Source organism: Orcinus orca, chromosome 3, assembly GCF_937001465.1.
Source record: "Orcinus orca chromosome 3, mOrcOrc1.1, whole genome shotgun sequence".
Lineage (NCBI taxonomy): Eukaryota > Metazoa > Chordata > Mammalia > Artiodactyla > Delphinidae > Orcinus > Orcinus orca.
The window spans coordinates 59,986,900-60,000,032 of NC_064561.1; the positions used below are offsets into that span (position 1 = coordinate 59,986,900).

Consider the following 13,133-nt stretch of genomic DNA (forward strand, 5'->3'; position numbering starts at 1 on the left):
CAAAGACACAATTCCTAACCCACCTGCCCAATGGTGTTAAATCAAATCAGACGGTGGCTGTGAAGATGCCTTGCAAACTGTCCATTTCTGTGACAATTTTAACCACTGTTATTAATGACCTTCGGCTGGGGAAAAACCATGGCCTACGTGCCTCAGAGAGGTCACCATCTTGGTAAGTAATGGGAAGGGTATAGCCTCACCCCAGAAACACTAAAAACTCACATTCATACAGTGCTTTACCGTTTTCAAAGTGCTCTCACATCCAACGTCTTAATCCCTTCAAAAACCCCATGAGGTGGATGTTACTATTAAGGAAATCCAAGGATACAGGCACACATTTGAAAGTGTACACACTAAGGAGTGACTCTCTAGTAAAGCACAGTGCCCCCAGCCTGTGGCTAGAAGTAGCTGGTTTGGTATCACCACCAGCTTGCTTACCTTTAACTTCTTCTCTGCCCGGGCTGCCTGTTTGCAGATGGGGTGCCAAACCTCAGAGCCTAAGGGGCCAGGAAAATAACAAAGCCTCAGACCTTTCACACCTACTAGAATTTGGGGTCTCTCCCCATCCTCCACCTCCGTTTACTCCCCTGCACAGCAGCCAGGAGGACCCCCTGGTTTTCAGATCTCTGCCACCACATCGATTCAACCACCCATGCACTCTGCCTGTCCAAACCCTGCCCTTCCTCGAGGTCCACCTCTCACATGACATCCTGTGACCCTTCTTACCTGCCAGCTGGGAGTGACTTCTCTCTCCTCTATGATCCATCGTTCTTTGTCCCAGCAATATGGTCTTAAAACATAGTAGCTTGTGGATGTATCACTCCCACTAAATTAAGAGCTCCTTCTGGGTGGGAGCTGAGCTTTCTTCATTGCTGGGTCTCCCATGGCATCCAGCATGGGGCTTTGGTCTCAGCAGAGGCCCCGTACATGTTTGTGGGGTGATTACATGAGCGGACGATCGGCAGTGAGTGACACAGAGCAGGTGGTCAATAAATATTTGTTGAATGAATGAATGGCAGTGGAGGTGAAATAAAGTGACAGACTGCGGTGAACTCCAGCCTTCCTTTCTCTTCAAAGACTTAATGACAGTCTACCAGAGCTATCACATTTAAGGGGAGGGGGTGTCATGATGTATATATTCTGCTTGAGATCACTATCCTGACCTGCTAATTTCTAAGAGACTCCAGACTCTTCAAACTTAGCATAGTCGGCTGCCCACATTCTCTTGTGGATGGGGGTCCAGTTGGCCAGCCCCAAATCGGAGAGGCCAATTTGGAAAGGCATGAGCAACAGGTGGCTGGTCATGTGCTGAGAAGAAGCCCCAAATATTACACATTCCCCAAAGAAAGGACAGGTGTCCTGGATTAGAGGGAAAAATAGGAACATATTATCCCTCTGGTGCCACTGCTCTTGTAATCAACCCTGAAAGGAAAGGAGCCAGCAAATGGCTAGATTCCTGAGCACCCAGATGGCATCTGTCTGACTTCGTTTTTAGAATATCTTTTCCATTATGGTTTGTTGCCTGGAACCCCTAGGACTGGATACTGGCTAAGTGACAGGGGGGCGGTGTAAGGTTGAACAATGAGGCCTAAAAACATGGTGGTGAGAGGAGGGGCCCAAAGTAAGGAGCCCTGCTGGGGCTCTGCTCCGTCCCACTTGCTTCATCTGAATAACAACGAGGTGGGCTTTGGATGGTCTTGGAGATTATATCTTAAAAATCCTAATTCTAGGGCCAGTTTTGTCACTTGTGGGATGGGGCTCTCTGATTCTTCTTTGCTGATGTTCTTGGGTGTTCCTAATGGGTTCTGCATGAGATTACTTCCTTCGAATGTAAAGTGCAATGGCTCTCAAAGCCCAGTAGAGGGACTCTCGGTCTGCAGCTTGATTTGGCAATCTTAGGGTGTGTCCACTACCAAGTGGTGGGGTTGGGATCCTAGCTTCGGGAATTATGAGGGAGAGCATTTCTGGTCCTCTCCGAGTTGCTGCTGAAGCCACCAGAAGTTGTTTATTGCAGTGGCTTTGGCAGGAAGCACGTTACAGGTCACTGTAGGAAATGGATGAGGTGGACACAGATGCCTCAGAAGGTTGTGAGATTAAGTGAAAGAGGCAGAGGCACAGGGAAGGTAAAAGGAAGGTTCTCAGAGGGGGAAATGGTGTGTAAAGCGAGGGCATCAGACTAGATGGTCTCTCCGTGCCATTGACGTATCTGTTCTGAAATAAGGCTGAACCACAGATGGCTTCAGCATTCTGCATACAGGAAAACAGGTTTTTATAAGAAGTGTGTGTGGGGGGTGGATGGGTGGGGGAGGGATCAAAAGGGAGAAAGAAACTATAATTAGAAATTTTAAAAAAGCAGAAGTTTGGGTTTTGGCAGTAGATCATTTAAATTAAAGAGGGAAAGGATTTGTTGGAGGTTAGCAATAAACTTAGGTAAATGAAGGTAAGAAAAGATGATTTGTTCATGAAGACCCCTGTAAGGTTAGGGTCTGCATATGTCACCAGTCAATAGCTCTCATCCTAAAAGACTACCTGATTCAGAAATGAATGAGTGACTGGTTGGATCCCATCTTTGTATTTTAGAAAAAGAGACAGACTGATACGCACCCACAGGACAACGGTAATCAGGATGGAGAGGTGACTCAAAATTAGGCCTTAAGGCAGGGTCTTCTCCATGGAGAAGAGAAGACATAACAGAATGGGAAAAAGGGTTTTTGAAAATTTTAATGCCTCTCTGTGGGAAGAGGGATTAACTTGCTCATCATGTCTTATAAAGTAGAACAAGGATTAAGGGTGGGGGAGTGGGAAGTACAAAGTATTGGGTGCACTTTTTGCTTGTTAGACTCCTGATTCCACGAGTTACATGCTCATACTCTGAGACTATCACCCACAATTCCAGATTCTGCAGTTAAAACCTCCTGTAAATGTGATGGAAGTGAAGGATTAGCTATTTCTGTATCAGCTGACTCAGAGATAGAAACCTAGATCTCCAAAACTGTCCCTCAGCCAGGCATTAAGGCTGTTTTTAATCCTTAGCGGAGTCAGCATTCAGCCTTCTCTCTCTGACTGGTTACAGCACACACCATACCTGTAACTCTGTGGATTATTTAAGGTTTGGGAACCCACCCACCTCTCTGCCAGGCCTGTAAATTCAATTTGCTAACACCATTTTTTTTTTTTTTTTTCACATTAGTGGAGATTACAATACCAAAGCTGGAGCTGGTGCCACAGTCTTCCAGAAGCCCAGCCAGGCTTACAGACACAGCAGGGACTGAAACCGGCCCACCCGAAGGTTCTGTTTGGCCAACGCAGTGCTTTTTGTTTTGTTTTGTTTTGAAGTATTTTTGAAGATGAATGCTTTCAGACCCTGCTGTCTGCCTCCTGGCCTTTCTCGCTTGTTTAAGTAGGCATTGAGTTTTCAGCTTCTGATCCCAGCCAGGTTGTTAGGTTTCTTTGGATTTCTCTTGATCATAACAGGGTGAGGTTTCCGAGTTCTGCCTTTATGGTAGAAGCACTATCTTTCTGACACAGCCTTGCTAGGACCTTGGAAAGGCTCCTTTAAAATCCACACTTGAATAAACAAGTGTGGTGTATCCATATAATGGAATATTATTCAGCTGTAAAAAGGAAGGAAACACTGACACATGGTACAATGTGGATGCATCTGGAAAACGCTACGCTAAGTCAAAGAAGATAGACACGAAAGGCCACAGCTTTATGAAATACCCAAAATATTCTGTCTTGACACAGAAAGCAGATTCGTGGCTGCCAGGGGCTCAGGGGAGGGGAATGGGGAACAACTGCTTAATGGCTATGGGTTTCCTTTTGGGGTGATAAAAATATTTCAGAACTAGATAGAGGTGGTGGTTGCAGAGCATTGTGAATGTACTAAAAGCTCCTGAAGTGTTCACTCTGAAATGGTTGATTTTATGTGAATATTACCTCAATTAAAAAAATTCCTCCCCACCCCCATCATTAGGGGGACCACTTCTGTGAACCATGGGGCACTCTTCTCTTCACTTGCTACTAAGTGTTCCAATCTCAGCAGGAGGAAAAGAGTGAGCCCTTTTGTTGAATTTGACACGTAATAACAACAATATCATTGTTATAATCTTGGTCACTGGGAAATCTTCACCATATATGAGGCAATTTATATATTATTTAGTGTAATATTCTTAAGACGTTCCAATCCTAGTTACATCGTTTACTAGCGGCATCGTCTAGAGCAAGTCAGTTACCTCTCTGTGCTTCAGTTTTCCCATCTAGAAGATGGGATGATTACAGTACCTGCCTTGTACATTTGTTGTGCGGATTCATGAGTTAATGTACGTAGAGCACTGAGAACAGTGTCTGCCAAGAGCAGGCGCTATGTAAGTGTAGTTGTTGTTGTTATTATCTCCTGTCCCCTACCAAAACCCCCTGTTTGCCAAGATCTAGTTTGGGTGAGGGGAAAGGAGTAATGGAGAGACTTGAAGGTGGTGGGTGGTGTTTACTCTCCTACTCCCAGAGCAGAGGGCTGGCTGGGCAGGTGGAGTCACTGAGCAGAAGCTGGGCTTAGCTGCCGGCGCACCCTCCTGGAAGGTTGGGCTGGTGCCCAGGGATGAGGCACCACGGGAGAAGTGGAAAAGACCGGTTTGCCTGGACCTGACATGATCAAGTGGGCTTGAAGCTTAATAAAGAGCTTAAGGGAGAAAAGTGCTTGGCTACTGTGATGCTGGTTACCATGAGGATATCAGGCAGGACAAGCAAAAGAGAATGGCAGTCCCGAGATGCCCAGTAATTCACAGGATACTACTAATAACAGTTAGGACCATAATTCAAATGTATTGAGTGCTTCACCTGTGTCAGGCACTGAGTATTCTTATTATTCTTATTGTTATTATTATAACTAATATTTAGAGAGTGTCTGTGCCAGGCCTTATGCTATGTACTTTATAACAATGGTAATTGAGTAAAAAATAATAATGATCAATAACATATGCTGAGCCCTGTGCTAAGTGTTATCAATAATGATGGTAATATTGACAGTAACCAGCATTTATTAGTCATGGCTCAGGGGAATGGCCATTTCTACACGACTGGGTGTTTATCATGAGCTTGCACTGGTGGAGCTGGTGGCGCCAGGCTCTATGCTAAGCCTTTCCCATGCATTTGCTCATTCAGTCCTCACTGAGCCTGCTGACATAGGCCATGGTTATCACCGTTTTCAGAGAGGGAAACTGGGGTTCGGGGAGCTTAGATGTTTTGCTTGCTCGCCCATCGCTCTCTCCCTGCCCTGGCCTGGGTGTGGGCATGCAGCCAAAGTCAGGCTCCTTGGAGTCTCTGGGGCTTCACTGTGCCCACGGTGCCCAGGAGCTGGCCGTGCCCTCCTTCCCCTGACAGGGAGGCAGTCAGTCTGGATCAGGAGAGCATGAGGCCATGCACAAAAAGGAGCAGGGAGAAGACCCACTTGCTGCCCCCGTGGGCCCCTCAACCCGGCTGTGCTGCTCCTGGACTCTCCTAAGTTCTGTGAGCTCATCAGTTCCCTTTTACCCAATGCTGCTCGAGCTGAGTTCCTGCCACCTAAGAAGTCCAGACCAATAAAACATCTCATTGACCTAACACCCGAGCATCTGACAAGTTCCTGACTTGCCCGGCAGGCAATTTTGTTTCCCAGAAAACAGAGGAAGCAACCAGGGAAATTGCTACTCTGGACCTAATTCTGACCAACATGGACAAACTGGCTGGTGAAGTAGATGTGACATGTAACTGGTGAGAAAATTGCCACGCTGTCTTGAGTTTGTGGCGTGAGGAGCAAGTTGGAAACAGACTATCTACATACAAACCTTAAGCTACTATGCTGTAATATTTTCTGTATGATTCAAGATGTTTGGTAACCCTAAAAATCTAAAACAAATTTGCAGCTCATCAAAAATGAAAATGCACTCTGTTTAAAATGAAATACGCTTCGAAGACTCAGACTTGAGGAAATGTCAATTTAGTTCAGTTAACAGGCTACATGTGAAGAGTCTAAAATTATGTAGCAGGATTGGGGAAACAGAAGATTTAAAGTTTTTAAGCATAACTCCTACAACCTAAGCTGTCAGTAGAGAGATCCAATTTAAAATAACAATGTTAAGCTACTAAATTATAGCACCAATATTACGTTAGTGCCTTTTAAAGTGTGGTTTGACGAGATGTGGAGATGATGACTGAGGGCTGGTGTCCACAGTCCATAATGATGGGCGGCACCTCTCTTGAACATCTGTCAGCTCAGGGCACCTCTTATGAGGTACTTGTCAGAGGGAAATGAGGCCTCAGCTAAATACCAATGGCTTCTCCAGCTGAGCCAGAAAGACACACCTCCTGGTACCAGGACCTTATATCATCTAAACTGAAGAAAAAAAAAATATGGTCTGAAATAGAGTCAGTTATACAAGAGAAGGCTTTGGTGTAATTATCAAAGAAGCTTTCAGGGCTCTGTTTTGGATTTGCATTAACCCAGAACTAAAGCTTTTCACTTTATTTTGGGCCATGGACAGCTCTGAAAAGTTGATAAAAGCTACAGACCCTATCCTTAGAGAAACACACCATATGCAAAATCTGGCAAGCAATGCCAGGGGGATTCATCAAATTCAGAAGGGCAATTATGAACCACAGGCTAAGAATCCTGATAATAAATGGAAAAAATTGCCTTTAACAAACCAAGCAAGACAGGCCAGCTAACCTTGGCTCAGGGATATAACCTGTCTATGAATGGCTTTTAGTTCACAGGGTTGTGAGGATAAAATGAGATACTGCATTTAAAAGTAAAGTGCTTGGCACATAGTAAATGCTCAGCATATATCAGCTGGTGGCATTTATTATTATTATTATTAGGACCTACAATTTGTTATAATACTTTTCCTTAGCAGCAAGATTTGTCCTAGGATCTCATAAATAATTTCCTGCCTGGTAGGTTTTAATTAAATATACAAATGAGAGCAGAGACTTATTCGAAAACATACAGCTTAAATCCTATGTTTCCAGTGTTATGCTCTGTCTCAGGTCCGCAGAATAGGAGTGCATTTAGTGTAGACAGAAGGAGAGAAAAAAGCCTACCTTTCCTTTTTCCTGGGTACAGGCACATTTAGAACAAGAGCAAAATCTATCTCACAAACCACATTTTGGGTTTAGAAAAATTCCCACAGATCCAGCAACTGTAACCTTTGTGATATTTGTATAAGTTTTGCCCTTAACCTGCAGCATTTTGGTTAATATTTTGCTGCATAAAATCAGTGACCTAATTTCCTGGTGAAGCCCAAATGAAGGGTTTGGACAATAAACAGATTAGAAATCTGGCAACTTTACAAAAACAGTTAAAAGACTGCACAACAGAACTTGAAACAAATAAAAGAAAACTTGCTCCTGTCTCCTGGCGCCCCGGAAATTCTTATCCAGACAGATGTCAGACTTCTCCCAATTAGAGTCCATCAGAAAGCCATTACATAGCAATTAAAACACAAACAAACTGACCAAAAGAACCTCCTGAGGCTGGTTGCCAGTTACATAGTATGTCCGGCCACGGGAATGACAAGACAGGGTTTGTAAGATTTGCAGGCTTCCTAACCCACTCTCTTGTGTGCACGTCGCTTTGTGGGGCACTTGGCATCTTCACATTCGTCCTCCCCTCTAATATTCTTGAGGCCCTTGTGGAGAACGCTTGCTCTCTGCGCAGCGGGTATGTGGGCCTGCCTCGGTTTCTCCACCGCGTTAATGCTTCCTGCCCTGTGGGCCTTCGCACCTGCTGTTCTCTCTGCTGCCACACTCTTCCCTCCCCCCCTCACGCTCCCACCTCCTACTCAATGTCAAGGTCTTGGCTTGCAATTTCCCTTCCTCGGCATAGCCCCTCCGGGCCTCCCAGACTAGATGAGGAGCCTTATAACATACTCCAGTTACTCTCAAACCTCCCCTTCACAGCGTTCATCGCAGCTTGTCACTGCGTGTTTGCACTTCTGTTTGATTAAAGTCGGTCTCCCGCTACTGAGAGTAAACTCCACCACAGAAGCAAGCACCCCTGCCTCGTTCATTTCAGGGCGCCTGGCACAAACATGCCCTCAGTTTGAGTGGATGAATGAAAGACGGTGTAATTATCCTTATTTTACAGGTGAAGGAAGAGACCTCAGAGAAAGAAGTTACTTCTCAAGGTCACAGCCCATTAGCAGAAGTGCTGGTGCTTGGACCCAGGTGTCCTCCTGGCTGGTTCTCACCACTCCTATGCTGCCTGGAAGGACAGTTTTCTTGCCATTTCTGGGGAATATAATTTTGAGTCTTGGTACCCCTGCCTGGAGAGGGTGTCCAAGGCAAACACAAGGCCAGCTCTCAGTGATAGCAGAAACCCCTGGTGGCTGCCACCCCTGAGAAGCCCACAGCCCGAGTCAGCATGACTCTAGCAGCGGATGGCCTGGACCCCCTCATTCCAGGATCACTCAGCATCCCTCGAGGCAGGTCCTTGAATGCCCTACAATTACTCCCACTCTCCCAGAAGCCCGGGTTGGGGTGGGGGGTAGGGATGGGGATAATTAAGGAGGGGGGTGACAGGCCCTTCTTTATCACCAAGAATGTCTCCACGTCCTGGAGGCATTTCTGCTGAAGGTTTGATTGTGCGTTCTCTCTCATGATGACAAAGCTACTCCATCACTTAACTCTTTCAGCATTCTGTGAAGTTCTGGTCCAAAGCAGGGCTTAGAAGATACTGATACATGAGGATGTGAGCCCCAGGAGAGCAGGGAACTTGTGGGACTTGCTCACGGCTACGTCTCTGGTTGTTAGGACAGCACTGGGCACACAGGCGGTGCTCAACAGGTATCTGCTATATGAAGGAACTAAAAGCTTTCTGTGTGTCAGGAACTTACTATATTGCTTTATTATAGGGACTGTTACTAGCCCATTTTATGGCCTACGCAATAGGGGTTTAGAGAGTTAAGAGATTTACTCAAGGTCAAAAACTTACTAAACAGTGGAGCCAGGATTCCAAGCACTAAATGGGCGATTAGGATTGGTAATTCAGGCAGTAAGGGCAAGACCTTGATTTCTCGTGATATGAACATGAGAGCAGTTTCAACACTAGGAAATATCTTCATCAAAGAAGGGGGAGAGGAATTCATGCAACAAACTTTCAGACCAAGCGCAAAGTCCAGATTCTCAGGGTCCATGAAGATACCACACAGTTTGCTGAGACTCATGTGGGCTTCCCAGCATATAACATAGGGTCCTGCAGCAGGAACCACTCAGGGACCCAGGCACTGAGGGATCAGTGCTCATGGAAAGGGGGAGGCCTAGTCCTTCAGAGATCAGAGTAGAGGGCAGGGCTTGGGTCTCAGGAGGCAAGATGGGGAGAGCCCTGGAGTGGGAGTCATAAGGCCATGTCCCCCTTTGCCCCCTGTACCCTTGAGCTCTCATGCAAATCTCTTCGTGTCTCTGGGGCTCACTTTCCCCATCTATACAATGAGGGTTGTTACTTTACAGCCTAGAGTGACTCCTGGGATCGATTCACCTCTAATACCTGCATGACTGTACATACAAGTAAGTAGCTGTAGAGTCTCACAGCATCTTAGAAATGGTCATCTCGCTCAGTCCAACAAAGGAACCCTGCTCTAACATGCCCAGGAGGTGGCATGAGATTCTGCTGAATAGCTCTAGGCTGGTGGTTCTCAACCCAGGTTGATTATGCCTCCTGGGGGACAGACATGTGGCAACGTCTGAGATATTTTTGGTTGTCGCAATGAGAAGGGGTACGTTTTTGGCATCTAGTGGGCAGAGGCCAGGAATGCTACCAAACACCCTGTAGTACACAGGGACGTCTCCACACGGAAAGATTATCTGGCCCCATATGTCAACAGTGCTGAGGTTGAGAAACTGGCTCTAGGCAAAGGGGATTCATTACATGTTGAGGGAACTCCTGGCATGGGCATGTGTGGCTAGGACAAGCTTGATAGGAACATATGCTCCTTGTAATGGCCCCCCTGACCTTCCATCTGCCTTGTGGGGAAACTGGGAGGAAGGTTTCTCCCCAAGAAATGCCCTCCCCAAGACGGCTATTCAAACAGCTGCGGATGGCTAGTACAGCAATTCAGCCAACAGCGATCACCTGTAGAGTGAGCGCATGTGGGTCAATGCCAGGGCTGAGGGGCCAACGTCAGAAGCAAGATTCTCAGGGAGATGGCCAACGGCTCAATGCAAGCTGGAGGAGACCAGGTGCAAACAAAGGGCTGAGGGGGTTCCAGGAGGAGGGACTAGTGAGTTGTGGGTGGGGCTGGGGCCATTTGGGGAGTTTCTGAAGTGGGCAGTGCCTAAACTGAGTCTACAATGGTAGGCGCTCCAAAGTAAGGCACACAGGACACAGTGTTCAGGACGCAGGTGAAGAGCATCTACTCGGAGGCACTAGGACCATGAGATCATCCGAGGGGCTGAACACCGTCCCTGCCACAAGGTCCAGCCTGGCCAGCCCTGCCCACCTCCCACCTCATCTCTCACCTTCTGGCTGCACCCCGGACACACTGGCTCCTCTCGGTCTCCCACACTTGCCATTTCCTCACCGCTCCCCCAGAGGCTGGCAGATTCAGTGCCCTCAGGTTGGCGAATCCCATCCCTCCCCTCTTTGCCCAGTTAACACCCACTCGTCCTTTGAACCCCAGCTCCCGGCCCACTGTCAGGGAACCTTCCCTGCTGCCCTCCCCACCCCGTCATGTGCTCTCACAGTCCCACACTCCTCCCCTTCGTACAGCTTCTTACAGTGGACAGGTATTTGTGTGACTACGGACCATGGTCCACCTCCCCCCTGGACTACAGGGCAATGGAGGTAGGGTTGAGGTTGGAATTCACTGTGGACCCTGGTGCAGAGCCTGCACCTGGTGGGGGCTCGAGAAAGAGTATTTGAATGGACGAAGGAATGATTGGAAGTTGGCTTGGGCAGCTGAAGTGTTGAGTTTGTTCAAGGCAGTTTGAGCCCTCAGTGAGAGGGTCTTAACTCCTAGGCTGGAGTGTGTGTATCTCACGGGTGAGCAGGGATGGGCCCTGGAGGCCTCTCGAAAGGGGTCTGCCGAGAACACTGTAATGCCTGGGAATGATGGACTGGGCAGAGGATGGAGGACTGAGCAGCACCTGGGGACTAATTAGGAGACTGGTGCGAGGATCCTGGGGTCAGAGGGCTGGACCCTGGGAAGCGGCAGAGGGAAAGCAGCTCTGATTTGCTTCTTGGAGACTCTTGGTTCCCCCCCATTCCTTTTGGTGCATCCTGAGAGTCTGTGGGAAGACTAAGCAGCAGCCCGGTGGGATGCTCTGAGATGGGGGGGGAAGGGATGGGAGAGGGAGGTGGGGGTATGGGGGCTGTGATGGTGCAGACACTCTGTAACTCAGACATCCTCCTGTTCTCTGACCCCTTGGCCCCAAGCAGCTCAACCTCCCACCCACTGGCAGAGCCAGGGCAGTCTGCTCAGAGAGCTGCCAGGGAAGCAGGCCAGCCGAGCAGCCGGTGGAGGCACACAGGGACAGAAGGCAGATTACACGTCACTTCACATTAGCCACACCGGCAACTTTCCCGAACCACCCAGAGGGGGCAGATGAATCACAATTCTGAGGACAAGCCAAAAGCACAGACAACACGGAGATGGAAGGAGACTGTACCTCCTTTCTACTCATGAGGGAATAGGAATGCCTTGCAGAGGGTCAGGTTTGCTCACCTGTGAGGTACATCTCCTCTCCTTCAGTGAACATCTGGTGGCAGCGTACACATCTGGCACAGGTTGGGTGGTAGTGCTTCCCTCCTGCCTATGGAAATAAAAAGATAAAAGAGGTCAGAGCTGGGGCTGCCATCCAGTGGAGCAGGTTGGGTTTGAACATTTCCTAACTCATTAGTGTCGACGGCATCTTCATGGCCCTGAAGCTGGTTGGGAGTCTATGCAGGGGAGTCCAGAGCAGTCTAAAAGTTCACCAGAAGCTTGGTGATTCCATACCATGCGTATCTGATGGCATTCAGGGGACTTCCCTGGACACCTGTACTTCTATTCCAGCAGTGAAAGGGCCATTTGAAGCCCACTGGTCCTACCTCCTTATTTCCAGATGAGAAAACAGCCTTACTTTGAGGACATCCCAGCATGTCCCCAAGAATGAGCCCTTACCACCAGAGGTACCTGATATGGTTTTAAGTGGCACAGAGACCTTCGGTTTAATGACACTGGATCCGTGAAAAAAAAAAGATGTCCTTTTTAATCCTCTATCAATTCTTCTGACTTTTTCCAAGGAGAAAGTACCAGTTTGGTATAGTATGTCTTTAACATCTATCCAAAATTTAATAATCTACTTTTTTTTTTTTTTTTTTTTTTGCGGTACGCGGGCCTCTCCTGTTGCGGAGCACAGGCTCCGGACGCGCAGGCTCAGCAGCCATGGCTCACGGGCCCAGCTGCTCCATGGCATGTGGGATCTTCCCAGACCGGGGCATGAACCCGTGTCCCCTGCATCAGCAGGCGGACTCTCATCCACTGCGCCACCAGGGAAGCCCACTAATCTACCTTTTTAAGAATAAGAACAGATGTGAGGCTTGGAGCCTCCACTAGGGCTGTATTTTCTCAGTCACTGGCAATATGGCAAGTGATCCTGGTTCTCCTGTTATATTACATAAGTTTTCTTGTGTGTAAAGGAACCAACTTGAAGATAAGTTATAGCATTAAGTAAGGATGAGCACACGAGGCTCATAGGCATGGAAAAAATTGTGAGAGTGGCACACTTTTAGGGCTCAGTGGACAAACAAGGGCACCCACAAAGCCAGGACCTATTGGGGAGTCTCTGACCCTCAGGCAAGTCCCATGACTGCTGTACCTGGGAATCTCCACCCCATCCCCAGTTCACCCCAGTCTGACTTTGGTGAGCCCCCTTCCCTATTCCCACTTTCCTTCCCTACCCATTATTTCAAGTAAAAATGGAAATGATGTGCAGCTGAGAATTCCTCTCTTGGGGGAAGAAACAACCCTCGGAGAAGGCTGTGACTCAAGGTCCCACTGGAAGCCAGGAGCAAAGTTGGAGCTGCTCCCTGGAGGGCCGGTCACCAGCCCAGTGCTCACTTCCAGGCCGACAGTTCTGACACTGTGGTCCCAGCCAAGAGGACCTGGCACATGAGGGCC

General features: G+C 47.9%; 1 protein-coding gene across 5 annotated transcripts in view; it reads right to left on the reverse strand.

The window, feature by feature from the left end:
• ABLIM3 (actin binding LIM protein family member 3) overlaps positions 1 to 13,133 on the reverse strand; it is a 176,385-nt gene that overhangs the window by 41,432 nt on the left and 121,820 nt on the right. For all 5 annotated transcript variants that reach the window (XR_007476465.1, XR_007476462.1, XR_007476464.1 and 2 more), the window contains 2 exons: positions 11,697 to 11,784; positions 439 to 497 (listed from right to left, as the gene is read on the reverse strand). Coding sequence is in view for 1 of the 5 variants with exons in the window: in XM_004280373.4 (XP_004280421.1) it covers positions 439 to 497; positions 11,697 to 11,784 (147 nt within the window). In the remaining 4 variants the exon portion in view is untranslated. The remainder of the gene's footprint in view (positions 1 to 438; positions 498 to 11,696; positions 11,785 to 13,133) is intronic.